The 21,225-nt window shown below is 37.0% G+C and overlaps 1 protein-coding gene across 1 annotated transcript in view; it reads left to right on the top strand.

The window, feature by feature from the left end:
- The window catches only part of LOC122793186 (glutamate receptor ionotropic, NMDA 3A-like), a 167,934-nt gene extending 150,274 nt beyond the window's left edge, over positions 1-17,660 (top strand). The window contains exon 5 of the mRNA XM_044061009.1: positions 13,053-17,660. Within this exon, the coding sequence (XP_043916944.1) occupies positions 13,053-13,389 (337 nt within the window). The 3' untranslated portion in view covers positions 13,390-17,660. The remainder of the gene's footprint in view (positions 1-13,052) is intronic.
- Positions 17,661-21,225: the final 3,565 nt, after the last annotated feature.

Genomic DNA, 21,225 nt, shown 5'->3' with positions numbered 1-21,225 from the left:
GCAGGAGGCTGGACACCAGGGACAAGCTGTCCCAGTAGGTCACCCAGCATGCCCTCAATCTGGCACAGGCAGTGGTCAAATCCATGGTAGACTATTCTGTGCACCAAGACCAGCAGCTCATCCTGAGTGACAACACCCCCTCCACCACCACTCCCAGAGGGGTGCCAGGCTCTGTCCCATGGGGTTGTACTACCCAACACTGCAGATAGTGCAGGGGTAGCAGAGGGGTCCCAGACGTGCTAGGACCCAGTGCCACAGCCAGTTGAGGCAAAGTAGGAGGATCAGACGGAACTGGCCTACCTTGACATGCTGCGGTAAATGAGGTATAGCAATAAGTTACAATTAGTAATAACCAAACCATTGTTAGTATTAACATAATGGAACATCATTTTAATTAATCATCAAAAAATAGAAACATTAGGACATACTGAACATACCATTACCTGGTTTACCAACTACCTGAAAGATAGACAACAATCTGTTGGATGACAAAACAATCAATCTGGTTATCTGGTTAATAAAGAAGGCATCCCCAGGGCTCCATTCTTGGACCATTACTTTTTAATGTATTGATAAATAATCTCCATACTGTCTCCCTACATAGTTCCCTCATCCAGTATGCTGATGATTCTACCATTATATCCTCAGCCAGCAACTTCCCAGATCTCCTCAAAATAGCACAAAACACCTTCTCAAACATAGAAACATGTCCAAACAAAGCTCGATTACTACTTAATCCCCAAAAATTCAAACTTTTAATATTCTCTTCCAAACCACCACCACAAGAGTTCAAAATCTATTCCCTAAATAATACAGAAATTGAAGTAGTGAAAACAGCTAAATTTCTGGGCATCATTATAGATGATAAACTATCATTCAAGCAACACATTCTTAACACAATCAAAAAACACACTAAAAATTAGGTAAACTATATAGACACAAACTGTATATGGATAAGCCCACAAGATTAACATTGGCCAATTCCCACCTACTTCCCTCACTCCTCTATGGTTCCCCCATTTTTATCAACCTTCATGCATCCATAAGCAATAAACTACAATCATGCTATTATAAAATTGCCAAATTTACTTCTGGACTGCAAAACCGCACTCACCACTGTCACGCCACTAAATAATTAAAATGTTTGGAATTCCCACATTACCTCCAATACACTCAGCTAACTCTTGCTCCTAAATTAATATGCAATCCAAATAACTGCCCATCACTGCATTCTATTGTACAATCCTACATCCCAACCCAAAATCTTTTTTCTACTAATAAACAGCTTCTTACCATATATAAACCCAATAAGAGAGCTGGACAAAGCTTATACTCTTACTCCATACCAAAGCTATGGAATGCCCTACCCCCTCCATAACACAAATTGAGTCTATAAAAACCTTCAATGTCACCCTAAAAAATCACTTTCTTAATAATCACATCTGTCCTTGTGATCAGAACTTCATACCACCATAAACCAACACCAATGAATTTATTGACTAAATACCTCTTTTAAGATAAACTGAAATAGTAGTAGATAACTATACTTCTGTGACTTTCTCTTAAACAAAGTATACTAATCAATATTTAATCCTTAAAAAACTTCCACAAGGCAAAAGTATAATCTCCTTCATATTGTACAGAATATACTGTGTCATGATTGTTTACATTGAATGTCCTCAACAAACTATCCATTTATATACTGTGCAAGTTCTACTGTCATTTATTTTCATTGCATAATGACACTGTACTCTGCATATTTCTATTACTAAGAAATGCTATTTATATGTGTATGGCTTTTTATTACTGTAAATCTTATCCTGTTCTATAATAATTTTTGTTTACTTGTTTGCTGTAGTAATTTTTAATTTGTTACTGGAGCTTTTCTCCCCGGACCTCCACTGAAAATGGATTATTTTGACCCAGTGGACTTTCCCTGTCAACAAATGTTAATAAATAATAAATAAATAATAAATGAATTAATCCAAATACATATTAATGCATATTATTTGTAACACAACAGCAAGTAACATAACAGTCAGTATGTTAACAACATGCCAGTAAGAAGTAAACCATAAGGCCAACAAAACAATTAGTTTAACAAAATATGTTAATATTGAATCATAATAACACATAACAATAATGCATCACAGTTTGCAAAAATTTTTAACAAAATATGTTAATACTAAATCATAATAATAAATAACAATAATAAATAAATGAAGATAAGGGGTGGGGAGAAAGAGAGAAAAACAATCCATTACTGACAATGATTATATTCCTAAAAACACTAATAAATGCTCTACAGGTGTGTAGTGTCAGTTTTGAGTACAGTGACAACAATTCTCCTATAGCTGATGTAGCAAGTACATACTTCTCAAGCTGTTAGTATGGGTCAGTATGGGCCGAACAATAACAAATGCAGGCACACAACTACACATGAACACTTTCACATAATGTGGACTTCTGTAACTAGCAAGGTGTTCTGCAAGCAGATTTAGTAATACATTGCATTCCAGGTAATCATTATTCTGGTAATCCTGTGACAGACGTATTAGGCAGTTGCAATTACATTACTTGAAATTGTGACACTTGAGAGGCATGTTTGTGTACAGTAAATGAACTAGACATCCATCATGCCTTAGTTGGTAGGCATGGAAATAGACCCCAATAGCTGTGACTGCAGGGGACATCTGCAAAATAAATGTAACATTGACAGCAGCAGCTTAGTACGGACATGCAAGGAATACATCCATTATGGGAATATGTAGACAGACATATTTAGGAATCAATAATGCTGCTTAACACTTTATTGGTATTGCTGATAAGTGTCTGTGAAATGTTAGCACAATCATATCTGCTCATAACATGGGCTTACCTCACCCATATACCGTTTGTTCATAGAGTGGGAGAAAAAGACAGCATTATGTGACTGAATTCATTTTGCATTCCAGAACTATTACAATGGTATACTTGACTGCCATGACAGTAGAATACACATGCATCGAATACAGCCATACTGCATTTATTAAAACATATTTCTATAGAAATCAACAATGCTGCTTTACTGGTATTCCTGATAAATGTCTGTGAAGTCCACACATTATCTCCCCATAGATTGGGCTACCTCCCCCATATACCTTTATTACCTGAAGTAAGAGGAACAGAGAGCATTATGTGACTGATATTGGCCTGGAGACAGCTTTGGACCGTACTATGAGTTAAACCAGTGATGGCGAACCTATGACACGTGTGTCAAAGATGATACACCATGATGTTTTGGGTGACACACCAACGTTCAACAACACAAGTTACCAAAGAAACTGAATGAACAAAAATATAAGAAATATGTGACCCTGCACTTATTTATTAAAACTCAGCAACAAAAAAGTCATTAATTGATGTTAATCAAATCAAATGTAATGTGTTCCATATTTTTTTCAGTTCAATTCAAAATTATTATTAAAAGTAGGGTAATTTTTTGGTGTACTATTTTAAACCCAATTATCAGTGCTCATATTGTTTTCTCTGTTGTAAGTCACTGATTTTTCTTTTCCTTTTATAATACATAGCAACACATATGATTGGACTGTATTTTCTTAAATAAATGAACTTGTAAAAAATTATTTCTCTTTTGCTTGGGGGGGCGGGGGTGACACACCAGCAGAGGCAGGATAGGCATTTTCTGAAATTTTGACACATCGGGCCCAAAAGGTTTGCCATCACTGAGTTAAACAATGCAGTTTGCAGGCCATTAGTTTAGCACTCTACAGCTATTACAGAGCTACACTTGACTACAGCAACATATTGTAACTGAGTATGAATGTTATATTCTGAAATCTGACTGAAATGTTGTTGTTGTGTCTTTTGGCTTTTCCCGGTTAGGGTTTGCCACAGCGGAACTCTGGTCCACTAGTGATTGGCAGTAGATTTTTACGTGCCGAGTTGCCGGCCCTGATGCACAACCTTCAACGAAGGTACGCCCATTCACGCATGTCTCCACACACAAGACGCTCTAGCTGAGAATCGAACAGGACGTCTTACTGTGAGGCGACAACGCTACCGCAGCACCACCACCGCAGAAATCTGAGTGAAATGTACTATACTGAAATCATAACTGAGAATGAATGTCATATTCTGAACCTTGACTGAAATTTACATTAAAGTGATACATATTTATACTAAACATTTAAAATAGTTGTGTATATTCTGGAATCTAACTAACTAATACTAAAGTAATATCTTTTGCCAGTGTTACCTAAACACAGATAAAAGCATAACTGAAAACTAGTAAATGTTATATTCTGGAAACTAAACTATTAGTACATTTTTCTCTCAGTATTGTCCGGACATAGATAAAAACATAAACTGATAACTAGTACTGTTAAACAATTGTCTGAAAACATGAGAACATTTACATACTTGCTTTAACTCTTATTTACATAAATGCACATCTGTCATACACAGTTTTTCAGTTTGATTTGTGTACCGCAGTTCTTGCCAAATTTAGGCCTTATTCTGCATTGTCTTAATCACTGCTGTGGTATTGGAAGCTGTTTTTAAGTGTCCTTGCCTTTCAAACCTCCCCTTTTTCATCTCTTGTGTAGGGCTGGGTGACTGATGTCCTTGACTGTATTTAAAATGAAACTGAAAAATCAAACTGGAAATTATTTAAAATAATATTTGCAGCTTTAACAATTATTGACTGATAGCATTGCCTGTTCCCCTGACTTTATTTACATTTTTTCTACATAAAATAAACATATGCTGCTAATAAATTCTTGCAAGTTTGTAAGCAAACTGATAATGTACTATAGTGACCTAAGCTAATGTTACTATTGAATACATTCTTGCAAGTTTGCAGCTGATAATGTACTACAGTGAAATGGAAAGGTTGTAACTTTATTATTAAATCAAACAGAAACCTCAGTGGCATTGTTTTTCCCATCATAATTTCAAATTAAACTAAAGCAGTTATCTAATACTGTATTAATATTTTAACATTTTTGTTTTCATTTCTGCACCTCGATAAAATTAATCTTAACTGATGAGCTTTTTATGTTTACTCTCATGACCCTCAGGCCTTAATATACTGTTCTGTGTGTGAAACTCCACCCACGTTCTACATGTAGCTGTTCTTTTTGTTACTGAATGCTATAAGGATTACATAGTAAGAACTGTAACTGCATAAACTGTCACTAAGAATATTGAAGTTAACTGTACCATACTGTTTTATGGCATGCAGTACTGAGCTGGCCTGTAATCTGCTAAACTGCACTTTCCACATGAAATATATACAGTAGTGAACTATTTACATATACACATTTATTACTAGAGTTGAACTGATCTGATTCTGAGGTAAAAAAAAAAACTAATTCAAAAAGATAAAAAAAATTACTATTCAAAACTGCAGGCTAAGTATAAACAAAACCCCAAAACATTCTTGAGTTATGTCACATCACTCCTGAACCATAGCACAAAAAACAAATCATGTCCACAGCCCAATAAACCTCCTCTAGAAATAACATCTCCTTTTAACTCTTTCTTTATAAATTCTATAGCCAGCATTACTGCTAACTTTCCCGTACTAGAAGAAACTCATGCTATGCTACTCTACCAAAAACTTCCACTATCTTCCACACCTCTACAAGCAGCCTTCACACCCATGAGCCCAATACCCCCACTTCTCCCAATTTCACTCTTAGTCCAATTTCTATCACAACTATAACAAGGCTACTCCTGAAGATCAAACCCTGTTTCAATGCACCTAACAATTTACCTTCTGAATTTCGAAAGCTTGCTGCTGAACCCATTGCATTCCCTATAAGTATCCTTATGAATAGATCCATTTATAAATCCTATATACCCAAATTATGGAAAAAAGCCTTTATTCTCCCTCTTCATAAAGGCGACAAAAACACAGGTATCACCAGCTTCCATCCAATCAGCATACTTTCTCCTGTCTCTAAGATCTTGGAAAAGTGCATTCACATTCAGCTAATGCACTATCTGCTTCATCCTTGGGTGGGAGGATGACATAATGGTTAAAGTGCTTAACTTAAAGACACAAGGTGCACGGTTTGATTCTTACATGGGGTAACTGGCTAGGCTTCAAATGGCCCAAAAGGGCAGTTAGTCTAGCACTAACCTATAAACCATCTCGTATCTCCCACACAACATGGATTCAGACCTGGCCTCAGCACTACAACTGCCCTCATATCTTTCTTGGAAATTGTTAGCACAGCTCATGATGCTAGGAAAATAGTATCCACCCTCTTCTTAGATCTAGCAAAGGCTTGTGATACTGTTTTCCACCCTTTACTAGTGCTGCAACTGTCTAACTTTGGCCTATCATCCACCAATCTCAAGTAGTTCTCCGACTATTTAAAAGACAACAGGCTGTCAAATGGTAAAACTCTATCTCTCCTTACCTTAACACCTCTACTGGAATTCCTCAAGGCTACATACTTGGTCCACTCTTATTCAATATCTTCATTAATAATTTACACTCATGTATGACCCATGGATCTCTTACTCAATATGCAGACAACTCAACCATTGTCTGTTTAGCTGGCTCTATTTCTGATCTCCAACTGAAAACTCAAAAGCCTTTTCCACTACTGAACCCTGGATGTACAATAACCACCTAGCCCTTAACCCAAATAAAACCAAGATCATGCTATTCACCCCAAAGAAATCAACCCTGTTAGATAAATCCTAGTTCAATATCTGTTCTCCAAGTAAAGCATGAACAGAAATTGTCACCTATACAAAACTTCTAGGAATCTCCATAGACAAACTCCTAAAATTTTGATATTCACTTACACCACAATAAACAAAAAAACTCACCAAAAACTAGGAATTCTCTATAGGCACTATCACTTCCTCAGCCCCTCCACTAAACACACCCTTGCCTCCACTTACCTGCTCCCTTCCCTCATGTATGGCACCCCACTACTTACCAACCTTCACAGTACACTAAGGGCCAGACTCGAGACTTGTTACAATAAAATAGCCAAATTTGCTATAAATTTCAAAAACATCACCCATCACTGTAATGCTCTACACTCCCTAAAATGGCTGGAAGTACCAAAATACCTCTCCTATCTGCAACTAACTACAGTCCACAAACTGATCTTTAAACCTTCTGATCGTCCTGCCCTTAGCTCTGTATTCTCATTCTACCTCCAAAACAGGCCACTTAGATCTGAGAACAGCAACGTCTGCAGATTTACAACCCAGATCTTCCTCCCGGCCAGCTTCTTTACTCCCCACTCTTTAGTCAAAAGTTGGAATGCTGTACCTTTAACCATTAGAAAAACCCAAAATCCTGCCCACTTCAAAACTTCTCTAAGTGAACACCTGTCTTCCATCTGAAACTGCACTTACTCTTGAACTCCTTAGAATTCCTCTATGCTCTAACTACCTCAAACATGTTGCAATTGTCACTGCTGTTTGTCTTTTCTCTGAATGTCTAGCTGTGATTTTAACATTGTAAACTAATTATCTGTTACTTGTACATTACCAATGTATAAAATTACCCTTTTATTATTGTACTGAGGAGCTTTTCTCCCTGGGCCTTCACTGAAAATGGGCAAAACAGGCTCTGAATGGCCAAGTGGACTTTCCCGGTTAACAAATTGCAAATATATAAATAAAAAATAAAATAAATTTTGGAAGTTTACTTGTCTGTCTTTTATACAAGTATGTGAATTTTTTAAATATAGTATGAACTGATCTAATTCTGAAAGTTTACTTGTCTGTCCCTTATACAAGTATGTGAAGTTTTCATATAGTATACACATTTATTACTACAGTTGAACTGATCTAATTCTGGAACTTTACTTGTCTGCCCCTTATACAAATATAACATAGGAGTTTAACCTGTGGGTTTAATGACACATAATATTTATGATGCACTCTTTTCTTGCATGGGGTCTGAACTTTTAACTGTACTGTCACTTTCAAAATGTAGCATTGGCTTTAAATTGTAAATTCTGTCATTTGATATCTGTGAATGCCTTTTTGTCCCTGTCTTATCAAGATATTAATTATACATTGCAACACTTTACTACCATAATAACAATGTCTGCTAAATAAAATAATAATACAAAACATTTGTTTGCCAAATCTGTAACTGTCGACCCTTTATTCTGTGAATTACTTTGACTGCCATTTCTGGTATACCCTGCACAAACTGTTACCCTTTTGTTTCCCACTGGCCATACCCAATATATCTTTTTTGAGCACTTCAGCTGTGTCAGATGAACTGGAGTTTATTTTATCATTAACCCATAAATCTGCATGTTTCTGTCATAACCAATTTTTTTAAATTCTATACATTTGCACAATTTGTTGCATGCACATACTTACAAGTGTCATTTGTGTGCATTACTGTACATTCTGTAGCATTTTTATTTTTCCATAAAATCAGTCTAAAACAACATATAACTGATGACATGTCCATACCTAGTACAGAGCTGTTACACTTCGAACTCCTAGATGCTGTAATCTTTGACCCTTTAAATCCTGACAAAACTGCATTCATGTCCTCTGCTAAAGGTCTATTTGTAACTGCAACTGATTTGTAATCAGTACATTATTCCATAATTTTTCTGTAAGCAATGAAATATTGTCATTTCTTTCAACCTTAAACAATGAGAGATAAATGCTCTGGTTTGGTGCTGGACTGCCACACCCTTTATAGATAAACTGAAAATCTTTTTTTATAGAACTAGCAGCAACACTGACTAGAGCTATGGTGTGCATTTGTTCTTTACTTTGCCCCGAAACACTAGTAATAACATTGACTTAAGGTAAGGTATGCATTTTTTTTACTTTGCTTTGAAATCTATATATCATTCATGTTGTTTACTTTATCAGACTTATTAAAATCTGCACTCTGATATCTCTTATCCCCCCTCGGTGCACTACTTACACTGGCTTCTGAAAACAATAAACTAGAATTTATGATATTCTGAACATCTGTATTTGAGATAATGTGAACTTGAGACATTGCAAATGTTTGCTTTATGTTTGGTTGGGAAATCTGCATGTTAGGTACATTGTGTTTACATCTGTATTTACAATACTGCTACTTAATTATGTACTTTGAATTACATGTAGACTAGAATTTATTTCATTCTGAACTTGTGTATTTGAAATTGTACTATGACTTAACTTTATATTTTGAATTACAAGTGCTGTCACATTTACACTGATGCCTGAAGACTGTAAACAAGAATAACTGACAGAAGCTGACTTATTCTGCAAATCTGTTGCAGCATGCTTCTGTGAGTTAACCCTTTTGCATCTGGAAAGTTGTAACATTTCTGAACTAATAAACTTTAACTTTAAATGAACATTTCTGAACACAGTTTTTTAGACTGTTTTACCCAATTTATAACTTTAAAACAAATGTTTACTGGTGTCTTAACTGTAGAAGTATTGTTTGATACGTTTATACAAGAGGTATGCACGTGACTTTTAGTGATGTATATAAAGTCTAACATAACTTTATGATTCTGCAAGAACATGTCCTGTTGTCTGCAGCTGTTTAAACCTTTTCTTGTTTTTGGCTGTGTGACATCACACTGGACACTTGAAAGTTTGTGTAGATGCTGAAGTATGTTGTAGACTCGCTGTTGAAAGAATTGATAAGACTGTAGTATAAGGGAATTAACTAGAAATAACTAAAATGAGACTGGAATGAATGCCTTTATTTGTTAATTACCCTAACTTGTGCTGAATGGGTTACAGTCCCTCCTTTATGGACTGAGTCTTTTTGTACCTGTACAATAAAGTCTGCAAACACTGCAGTTCTGTTTATAAATGCTTTATTAGATGTTAACAATATCTGAATATTGTCTCCAATAACAGTGCTGATAAACAATATCAGTCTTGATATTCAAAATTCTGGAATCCTGGATGACAAACTCACTAATAATACCCTCAGTCTAACACCTGGTTACCAAACAAATACAATAAAAAAGCAGCACATAAGCTGTTTTTATCTGTGAGAATTAGACAATACAGCATTTTGTTTTATTTTACTTTTGTTTATCAGAGCATATCAAACACTAGAAACATTGGAATGATGAAACAAACTACATAGATAATGAAACAAAATAAAACAAGAACAAAAATTAATTTCCTGTAGTATTCCATTTGTATCTCAAAAAAAAAACAGCTAAGCATCAAACAGTAACTTCCTGCAACAGGGATATAGTCCATCTAGTTATTTTGTTTGCCTAGTGTGCTCAGCCAGTCAGCTTTTAGATTAATAGGTCTCTTCAATGATCGGAATAGTGACTGCCTGGACCAGGTCCATCTGAATTTCTGATACAGAGCTAATAACTTGGCCTTTGTTTGTATGACTGCATGCCAATTTATCCAGGTTCTAATGTTTTCTGAAGGAACAGGAATCATAGGGTTACCACCTGTCCCACTTTGCGAGGGACAGTCCCTCTTTGGGCAGTTGTGTCCTGACAAAAAATTGTAAAAATGGCAAATGTCCTGAGATTTTAGAACAAAATAATTTCCTATATTTTATGTAATACGTGCATAAAACAATTATTCTGTATCTAAAATACCTAAATGTTATAAGAAACAGAATAAGCAACTAAAATGCTACAAGAATAGGCTTTTATTTAGGCAAAAAAGTTAAGTTCTAACCTTTGTACTGACCGTGGGTATGTGTCGGCCTGTAAAATCTGATGTTTGTACCAAAAATGTCCCACTTTGGCCATTTGAAAAGGTGGCAACCCTAAGGAATCAGCATCTCAAAGCTCTGGCTATTAAAACAAACTTGACTCTGGCACCATTCCAGTGTCTTTTATCTGTTATTTGAATGAGTGCAATTATCATGTTCCAGCCTATACGGGGAACCCTGTGCCTAAAATTATTTACTTTTAGATAAAATTCTAGATGCATTTTGTGTTGTTATTATTACTATTATTATTATTATTATTATTATTATGATTACTATTACAAACAATCTCACAAAGTGAGATTACTTATAGAAACAAAGCTATAAAATGGCATTCATTGTTACATAGTACTGTGGCAGGGAAGAGTTTGTTAGGTAGCTCATTGTACTGCATTTTAAAAAATACTAGTTCATTTTTACCAGTGCAACGCTTAGCTTTCCAGTGCAAAGTCTGCTGTATGTTGGGGACGATGCTTTGCTGCAGTATGTCTTTTATTGAAAGCTAGTCTCTGCATAAGTTTGCCATAAAAATAACAAATAGCCAACTGATGCAGCATTCTGTGCCAGGACATTAAAGCATTTATTTCTGTGACATTTCTTTGTTAACTTAGCTCAGAATAATTTTGGATGGCAGTGGTAACAACTTGGCTATGAGTATCATATGTTGCTTGTTATTCAAAGTGATAAACTATAATACAGTATATAACTGATTTAAAGAAGCAGGCATAGTCATATGGAATTGGCCAATTATTGAGTACAATGCCCCCTTGGGCATGTACCTCTCAAAGCACATGCAGCAGCTGGAAAGACCACAGAGGTTCCTCACCAAGAGAATCCAGGGCCTCAAACATCTACCCTACACAGATAGGCTAAAAGCCCTATCCCTCTATTCAGTTTCATACAGACTTCTTGGGGGTGACCTCTGTTTGGCATATAAAGTGATCTCTGACCCCGCCTTGATGGGACTGCTGCAAATCCACAAGTCAAGCTCCGCTCGAGCAACCCATACGTGTGACCTCAACCTGGTCTGTGATATCAATAGGACTTGTTGGCGGGACCGATTTGTGTCCCAGAGACTCCCCGATCTGTGGAATAGACTCCCTCTCCACATCAAGCAGATTACCTCATTATCCCTTTTTAAGAGCAACCTGGATTACTGGATGGGAAACAGAAAATACACCCCTGGGATTCTACCTGTGTCCCTTTTGGACAGGGCCTTTGGGTGCTGACTTGTCTAAACATGGGCTAAACTCTTGACTAGGCTTTAAAGGGCCTCAGGGCCAATAGCCTACTAACCTCCTATGAACATATGCTGTAGAATGATCTCGGCCCAATGATATGCAGCTTGATCCCACATGTTTAGGCTTTTTGACTGATAATTATGATTTAAATATTTTTATATGCCAGATAAACTTTGCAGAATGTTCCCTAATGTGTCTTCAACTTGCTCTAGAGGTTTCTCAGTGGCTTTGGGTGAATCAGTCCATATCTGTTGACAGTACCCCCATTTTGTTTGGGTGCAGACAACTGATACAATGCATCTGTGATTTTATCTGGCCTAATTTAGCAGCAATTACTAAGACAGAATTTCTGCTCAGTTTCTTTTGCCCTTTCTCCCTGACCTCCTATTTCTATAAACTACTGAATTTGCTTTTGTTGGTAACAAAAAGTGTATCACTAAAAAGTAGAAAATGTCTATTTCTCCATCATCTGCAGACATAGCAATATTGATGAAGGAAATCTCTATTCTGGAGCTGAGTACAGTCAACCTTCTTCTGAAAGCTACTGCTCTTTAGAAAATAAGCCCCATGGACAGATTTAGTCTCAGACTATCTTGCAGCCTTCTAAAATGTATATTTAACTGGACAAAGCAGCCACAACATGCTCATATTTTAGTTTTAATTACAGTTTTGTTATTGGCATGTATCATTTGTTTTTTTTGTTTTTTTACAAGAAATTGTAATAAAATTGCTGCAATGCTATAAAAAATACAGTAGTTTTGTTTGTATGCTATTCAGTAAGCTAAATGCTTACTGCTACTTTTAATTCTTAGGTAGTCTAGGATATGTGACACCCAAGTCCATTTTTACTTACAGTAGCACAACATAATTTTTATTTCCTAAATGTGACAAGGTTTGAAATATAAACCATTGCTAAACATTTGCAACATGTTTGATGTTATTCCTACATGGCATTGTCTCGGATTAATTATATGCTATTAACTAATAGAAATTCAGATTTTCTTGGCACAAATAATATGAATAGAGATTAAAATGCAGAAGGAAGTTATTTTAAGAAAATCACCTATGACTGCATTGTAACTCAGTGTTTTGTTTCTCTGCAGATGTAAGATGGGCAATAACCAGCAGGTATTGTTGAACGCAGCCAGCCAGGCAAACTGTACAAGAAGGAAGTACCTTTTGCACAACAAACCTCCACATGAGCTGAAGCTGAAGAATTATGCAGACATCCCATTACCCCAGCTAAGACGAGAACCCCCAGCCACCCTTGAATCAAATGGGAGAACAAACTCCCTGAACTCTGTTAGGAGCTCAGTAATACAAGAGTTAACAGAACTAGAAAAACAGATCCAAGTTATCAAACAGGAGCTGCAGCTTGCAATGAAACGAAAGACTGAGCTGGAAGAGTACCAGAGGACCAACAAAATGTCCGACTCCTGAGGTGAATGGCATTAAGTGCACAGTGATGTGCTTGTTTATGGAGCAACAGAAGGTGGGGGGTAAACTTCTATCTAAACAAAATCTTCTTTAAGCATCCCCTAACTCTGAGTGCCAAATTTATTCTAGCCCAGGGATTCTTTGTAGCCTAAAATATGCATTTTACACCACTTTGTAAATAACTCCAATTGTACATATACCATTCAACAAAAGTAATGAAGACCTCCACACAGGACACTTTGCCTTTTGTGCTTGAAGCAAATCTGAACAAAAATGAAAAGGAGGACAACACAGTGGTTTGAAAAGCATGTCAATTCATTTGTATTGCATATTTATATTCTCTCCGTCATGCAAAACAGAAGCTGTATTTTAAAATATTTTTTCTGAGATGATTCGATGACTGTTTACTGTTTTTATAAACTGATGCTATATCACAAAGTAAATTTAGAACATCAGAATATTTTATAGATTTTTTAAACATTTTCATCAAAAGAATGTACTGAACTACCAGAAGCTTGTATACAATACATACTGAGGCACAGAGGAAAGATAATATTTGAGACATCAAAGTCGAGATCATGGACATATTAGGTTTAGGTAGCTATATGGAACTACGGTATTAAAATGAGAACTGCAGAAAGGGGAGCATTAGAATATTAATGTTTGCTGTTCAGCACAATATAGTTACAAATATTTCACTGAACACTGGTCAATAACATATAAAAGTCTATGGTAACTTTTCATGCTATGTTATTGTGTCAAACATTGATGTGTTGTATGAATTTGGTGCTTCTCTTGCTATCCAAATCTAGTGTTATTCCAATATCCTTTTGCAGATGAACACGCAAAATATTTACCATTTAACTGTATGGATACGCTAGCATTGTGAGACAGCTTTGAACTATTGATTGATCTAATTTCTTTGTACAAGTACTGAAGTGAATATCCTAAACATTCAGCTGAAAAAGTCAAGAGCATGTGAAATGAAGCAGTTATGTTTAGCTTGGGTAAGGGCTGTTGGACTCAAGGTTCTCTCCAAGAAGATAGCTGTCACTAAACCCAGAGCATGGTATACAAAAATAGTCATATATTCAATCACAGACTATGTACTAGGGCACCCATGTTATAGCACTTCGAAAAAAAATTTACATTTCACATTTCCTGACCTCAACACCAGGATTCTGATTTATATGTATTTTACATTTACCATTTAAAATGTAATTAATAATAATAAGATAAATAAAATAAGACATCCTTACAGTATAACTGATAGGGTCATATGGAATACAAATTTTGAATACACAAAAATCAACAACCAGATTTAATAAACACTTTTTAGACTGTTTGATTATATTTAGGAGAAAGCTTTTTACAATGTGTGCAGTATTTCAGACAATGGGCCTGCATTCTACAGACTGATTCACACTAATATACTGTTTCTTAAAAGCCACAAAAAGCATCATTTTAAATATACTGGGCCAGATTCTAAGAGTTGCTCTTAGTATAAGTAACTAACTCCAGTTAAGCTTGCACCAATTCCAAAAGGCTGGTTCTCTGTGTAAGTGACTTACTTCTGTGTAAGGCCTAGGCTTACATTTGGGGCCAAATTCCAAAAGACTTACTATATGTGACTTGAGATAAAGTCTTTTGGAATTGGGCCCATTGTTTACCAGACTACTATACCAATATGTAACCCAAGTTGATATATTCAAATACAATAAATCAGAATATCTCATCTGAAAACAAATACATCAAAATTATTCATCAAACATAAATACAACACCAACAGAACTGTGACACACAGAAAAATTAAGCAAATGTGCAAGCTATTTAGTCCCCCTTGAAATAGAACTTGCAAGCTAAATATAAAAACATGACTTCTAAAGATCACCAGAAGCTTAACTATAAAACACACTGATAATAGATCTGGACAGTACATATTTGATTGTTATGGATTCTGATAATGAAACCACAACCAGGCACATATAATTATTAGTACCTGCATATTAAGGAACAAAGAAATATGAAAGAGGTCACAGAAAGCTGTATATAGATTATAGATTTACTAAGACAAGTGTCATTCACATGGCTATTTTTTTTCCTGGTACTGCTTTGACAAAGCAAATATGAGGAATGAGCAGCTATAAGTTACTGTTATCATTTTACAGACTTAAAAAATTTAAAAAGATTACTGTATGTAACTAGTCTAAATCCCAGTGCAGCAAAAATAACAACTGCTGTAACTGTGAACAGCACACCAGGGATATGAATAACAAGAGAAGCGGACAAGTTATCTGCCAGTGGTATAGATGACTTACCCCATAAACAATTATATCACAAACCACTAAAAGGCAAAAAGAAGCAGCAGCAGCATCACAAATAACCTTCAGCAGCTTGATATGGACTCCGAATGACTTCCCCTGCAGGTTTATTTTGAAGTTCATATAAGCTGAAGATGGCTTCTGCTGCTACTAATTAATCAGCAATGTTTGATACTTGCAAGCCGCATTCAAATAAATGTGACTTCCTACTATGTCAGCAGAAAATAAAACTAGTACCACAGATAATATCCTCCCAAGGCTTACATGTTTCAATCTGGAAATGATAGTATCCTAACCATTACAGTTAATATCAACATCTGGATACACCTGTGCCATTGTCTTTGCACTAAGATCGTAGAAAGCACATAATATGTCACGCCATGTCTAAACCTTGCAAAGCTGTAAAACAGCATCCCATACTCAGGTATTATAGATAAACTCCACCAACAAAATGTAAATCCTTATGGAACATCATTGGATAGCAAAACAAACTCAGGAAATGAGAGTGGGTAGCTGCATCTCCTCCAAAAGACCTTCACTAGAGATGTACCTCAGTCTTCAGTCCTTAGGCCACTCCACTTTGGCATTTATGTCTCAGATGTCAAAGTGAATGTTAAAGGTTTATGTCAGACCAGGTCTACAGATGACTGTAAGCATAGTGCTATCATAAACTCCCCAGAGTACACCAAAATCTTCCAAAAAGGCCTTTCACAAACAAAAAGCTGCTGTCAAAACCGTAGATTAAAATTAAATGTCAAGAAATTTATCATTTGTATTCAATTGTATCATTTGGCAAGCATGAGTTTGCTTGTAATTATCAAATTGACAACACACCCCTGAAAGTTGATCCTGTAGTCAGGGATATTTGGAACCTATTTTGATAAACAGTTGTCCTTTGATCACCACATATCTACTGCTGTAAGGAAGTCCTTTTTCATATCATAGCTTTTCCTTAAAAAGATAGCATCCAGGTTCAAGGATATAATCATACCAGTGTAATTGGCTCTGATCAGGCCAATCAATTAATATAATGACCATTTAGTATTTACCTGTCCAAACACTTGGCACAGCTGGTGTGACCGCAAAATTTTCTCAGTAAACAAATCAAGGGCCTAAATCACACAAACTATGCAGACCATCTGAAAGCCTTGTCCTTCTTCTTGGTATAATACAATCTACTAAGAGGCAACCTCTGCTTTGTGCATAGATCCTCAACAAACCCTATCTTGTCAGACCTATTACATGTCTGCAAGTCCAGTGGTAGTGTGAACACCTGTTCAAGGGATCTTAATCTCTTCTGCATCATAAATAGAGCATGCTGGGGGGACAGGTATGTATCACACAGAATACCTCTTTTATGGAACAAAGTGAAGTACTTGTCTTACTCTGTTCAAATGTAATTTGGATGAATGGATGGGAAACTACAAATAGAGCCCCAGTTTGGTATCCATACCCATCATAAATAGCAGCAACAAGTAAAAGTCCCAAAATATCCCTGTTCTGTCTGCCTGTGGATTATTTGTATGCAAAATCTAAGAGCTAAAATCTACCATGGGAATGTAAGGTTAGGCTTCTTAAGAGCTTCATAGATCAGTAGCCGAGTATTTATGAAACTATGAGTGTATGCACCTTGCACAACCCAATACCAAACTTAAATATACAAAACCTACTTGACACAAAAGACTACAGCAATTTAGTTAATAAACACAGACATAAATTCACATTAGTGTTGCAAAATACAGAGAGTGAGGCAAAGCTGCATTTTTCTGACTGTACACCTACAAATTCTGTTCGGATATACAAAGTTTCATGAATCATCTGTCATCTGTTAAGGGATTCGAGTTACATGACATCAAGTTAAGTGAAACTTTCTCTATAAAAAAGGAAGTTATTTTCTCATCATAACATTCCATCTGTGTTGTCCATTTTAATTCTTCCTCAGCTGATGGGTTCAGATCCAATCCCTCAGATCCGACTGGGCCATTGCTAAAGCTTGTGGCAACCAAAAACTCTCGAGCTTCTCCTTTACCCATAATGCACCAACCCCAAGTACCTCAGATCTTGTTTAGTGACTTTAGTAGAAATTAAATATCTGCAGTCAAACAAGAATATTACATCTGGAGCTCGATATAGAGGACTGTCATGTCCTGTAACTCCTCATTCTTCCAGAAGTTTACACAAGATGGGGGTTGGTGGGTGGGAAGTTGAGGAAGAATGAAAATGGAAAACACAGATGGAACATTATGCTGAGCACATAACTTCTTTATCTGATGTTCTCAATTTTCACTCTATCCTCAACTGATGGGACAGAGTCCCCAGCTACCTAAATTCCAGGATGGACTCATGAAAGGACAATCCTGAGCAGCACTGAAGTAAATTATGCTGTACCTTCTGGAGACCAGATCCAATTTGTAATGAGTAATAAAAGTATGGGGAGTAGCCCAAGTTGCTGCTGTGCTTACATCATACATGGACATTCCAGACTGAAATACTGAAGAGGTGGCCATGGATCTATTTGAAAGGGCCCATAACAGGGTAGAGTAATGCCCAATTTGTTATAAATAAATGAAATACAATCAGTTAGCCACTTAGTTAATGTAACTTTTGCAACTGGTTTTCTCAATTTTACTTCTGCGAATGAAACAAACAACCGGTCAGTTTTTCTGACAACATTTGTTCTATGTAGGTAAAAATGCAGTTGTCTGTGGACATTCAATAAATGCAACATATATTCCGCTATGTTAGTAAATTTAGGAAGGAATACTAGTAAATTAATGAACTAATTGATATTAGATTCTGACACCACCTTTGGAAGAAAGGATGCTTTAGTCCATAATGTAAATCTATCCTTGTGAAAAATTAAGTATGGTGATTTAGAGGACAAGGCTTGAATCTCAGAAATTTGTCTGGCTGAGGTAATGGGTAACTGAAAAACTGTCTTCCAAGAAAGGTATTTAAGGTCACACTTAGCTGCTGGTTCAAAGGGGGACTGAGTAAGGGCCTGCAGTACCAGGTTCAGGTCCCATGGAGGAGTAGGATCTTTAAAAGGGGGTCTCCAAATAAGAGTGCCCTTCAAGAAGGCTTTGCTCAAGTTATGAGATGCGACAGAAGAACCATCAAAACCTATGTGAAAATTTGATATCGCTGTTAACTGAATTTTAATGGTAGACACACTAGTTCCTTCTGTAAAAGGATGTGTCAAAAATTCATGGATGCTATGTATCAGGGCTGAAAAAGGTTCAATATTATTTTGATGAGCCCAGTAAACAAACCTCTTCCATTTTTGGAATAGAGTTTTCTGGTAGAAGGTTTATGGGAAGATAAAAGTATTTGACGGACAGGTGAAGAGAGCATAGGTTGTCTGGCTGTTAATGGAACTGGAGAATCCAGGCAGTCAGCCTGAGGTTGGTTATATCTGGATGAATCATGCCTGTCAGGTGAGACAGGAAGTCTGATGTCAGATTCAGAGTCAAGGTTGCTGAAGCAAGTGAGGCCAAAGGTAAGGGAACCAAATCTGTTAAGGCCAGAAGGGTGAAATGAGGATGACTTTGCTCTTCAACATGGCAGCCTTCTGTAGGAATTTTGGAATTACCGGAATGGGTGGATAAGCATAGAGTAGACCAGGTGGGCCAACCATGATGTAGAGCATCCCTTAGGGATTCCCCCTGTGGAGGAATTAGGGCAAAGTAGCTGCTGCATTTGTGTTTGGAGGAAGCAAATAGATCACAGCAAGGTTGGCCCCACTGACGGAAAATCAATTCAGTGACATTCTTGTTGAGGAACCATTCGTGAGGTAGAAAAATGTACCTGCTCAGTTTGTCTGCTACCATGTTGGATATCCCCAGAATGTGTATTGCTATGAGAAAGTGGTTGGATGAAATCGCCCACTGACACACTCTAAGAGCTTCTTGACACAAGGGGTAGGATATGGTCCCGTTCTTGTTTGTTGCACCAAACTACTGACATATTGTCCATTTGAATTGCAATTATCCCCAAGGGGAGAGCATCCTGGAAGGCCTGTGATGCTAAAATCACTGCTCTCATCTCTAGGACATTGATGTGCAAGTTGGCCTCTTCAGGGATCCGAGTACCTTGGACTGTTTTCCCCAGAACATGCCCAACCCACCCTAGCTGGGAAGTGTCTGTGGTCACTATGGTCTTGGGCTGAGGGGGAATAAATGGAAAGCCTTGTAGAACCTGTCCAATTGATTCATAGGTTCATAGGTAGGTACTAGGCTATTGGCCCTAGGGCCTATATAAGCCAAAAAATGTGCACTGGCTTTCGCCACCCAAGAAAATTATTTTCCTGTGCCTCTGTCGAGCAGAGCCACAGAAGTGATCCCTGGGGTGAATTTCCCATTTCCCATCCAGTCATCAAGATTTTTCTTAAAGTGTGCTAATGAGGAGCTCTGTTTGACATAGATAGGTAGTCTGTTCCAGAGTATGGGAAGTCTCTGGGACAGAAATCTATCCCTCCAGCATGTTCTGTTTATTGTGGTGACAAGGTTTAGGTCCCTAGAGTGTGTAGCTCGGAGGGATTGGGATTTCTTTAAGTGGAGCATGTCCAACAGCTCTGGGTTTGACATAGCTTTGTATGTTAGGCAGAGATTGCCCCTGAGTAGGTGATATGCGATGGAGTAAAGCTGTAGTCTTTTGAGACGGTCTGCGTAGAGCATCTGTTTGAGGCCAGTAATCCTCTTTGTGAGGTATTTCTGTGGTCTTTCCAGTTGTTGTAGGTGTCTTGTGAGGTACATACCAAAAATGGCGTTGTACTCTATAATGGGTCTAATAAGTGATGAGTAGAGGGGAACAATGACCTCTTTTTTTCTGGATGAGAATCCTTTTGTGATGAGATGAGCCACGTAGAAGGATTTCCTGACCATTGTGGCGATGTGATTATCAAAGGAGAGACTACTGTCCACTTGTGTCCCAAGGTCTCTTATCACATTTTTGGCATTATGTAGACTACCAGCTATGTGGTAGTTCATGGGTACAGAGTTTTTACCAAAGGGGATGACAATACACTTTTTGGCATTGAGACCGCCACCTGAGATCTCTCTTACATGTCTGAGTGATTTGTATCTCATAAGACATGGGTTGTAAAAGTATTGACCATTGTGTGGCTATCATCCACTGAAGTATTGTCATGTAAAATCTGGCCAAAAGTACTAATGTTATTGCTGTTGTCATTGATCCCAGAGCTTTAAGAACCAGGTGGGCTGAAATTTTGGTACTGCAGATTATCTTTCTGACCTGTGATATTATGGTCTGAAGTCTTGAGGGCGGTAACGAAGCTATGGTTCACTTTGTGTTGAGAATTGTTCCTATGAATTCTAGAGTCCAAGTTGGTTCTAGTTGGGACTTTTCATAGTTTATGGTTATCCCCAGAAGAGAGCACGTCTGGTGAACCTGGTCTCTTGCCCTTATCAACTGATGCATGGTTGGAGCAGAAATGAGACAGTCATCTAGATATGGAACACCTGGAATCCTTGCAGGCTCAAATGAGCTGCTACTACTA

This window comes from Protopterus annectens, chromosome 2.part0 (genome assembly GCF_019279795.1).
Source record: "Protopterus annectens isolate FY-2018-M chromosome 2.part0, PAN1.0, whole genome shotgun sequence".
NCBI lineage: Eukaryota > Metazoa > Chordata > Ceratodontiformes > Protopteridae > Protopterus > Protopterus annectens.
Note: the sequence above shows the minus strand (reverse complement) of the source record. Positions and strands in the feature narration are given on the sequence as shown.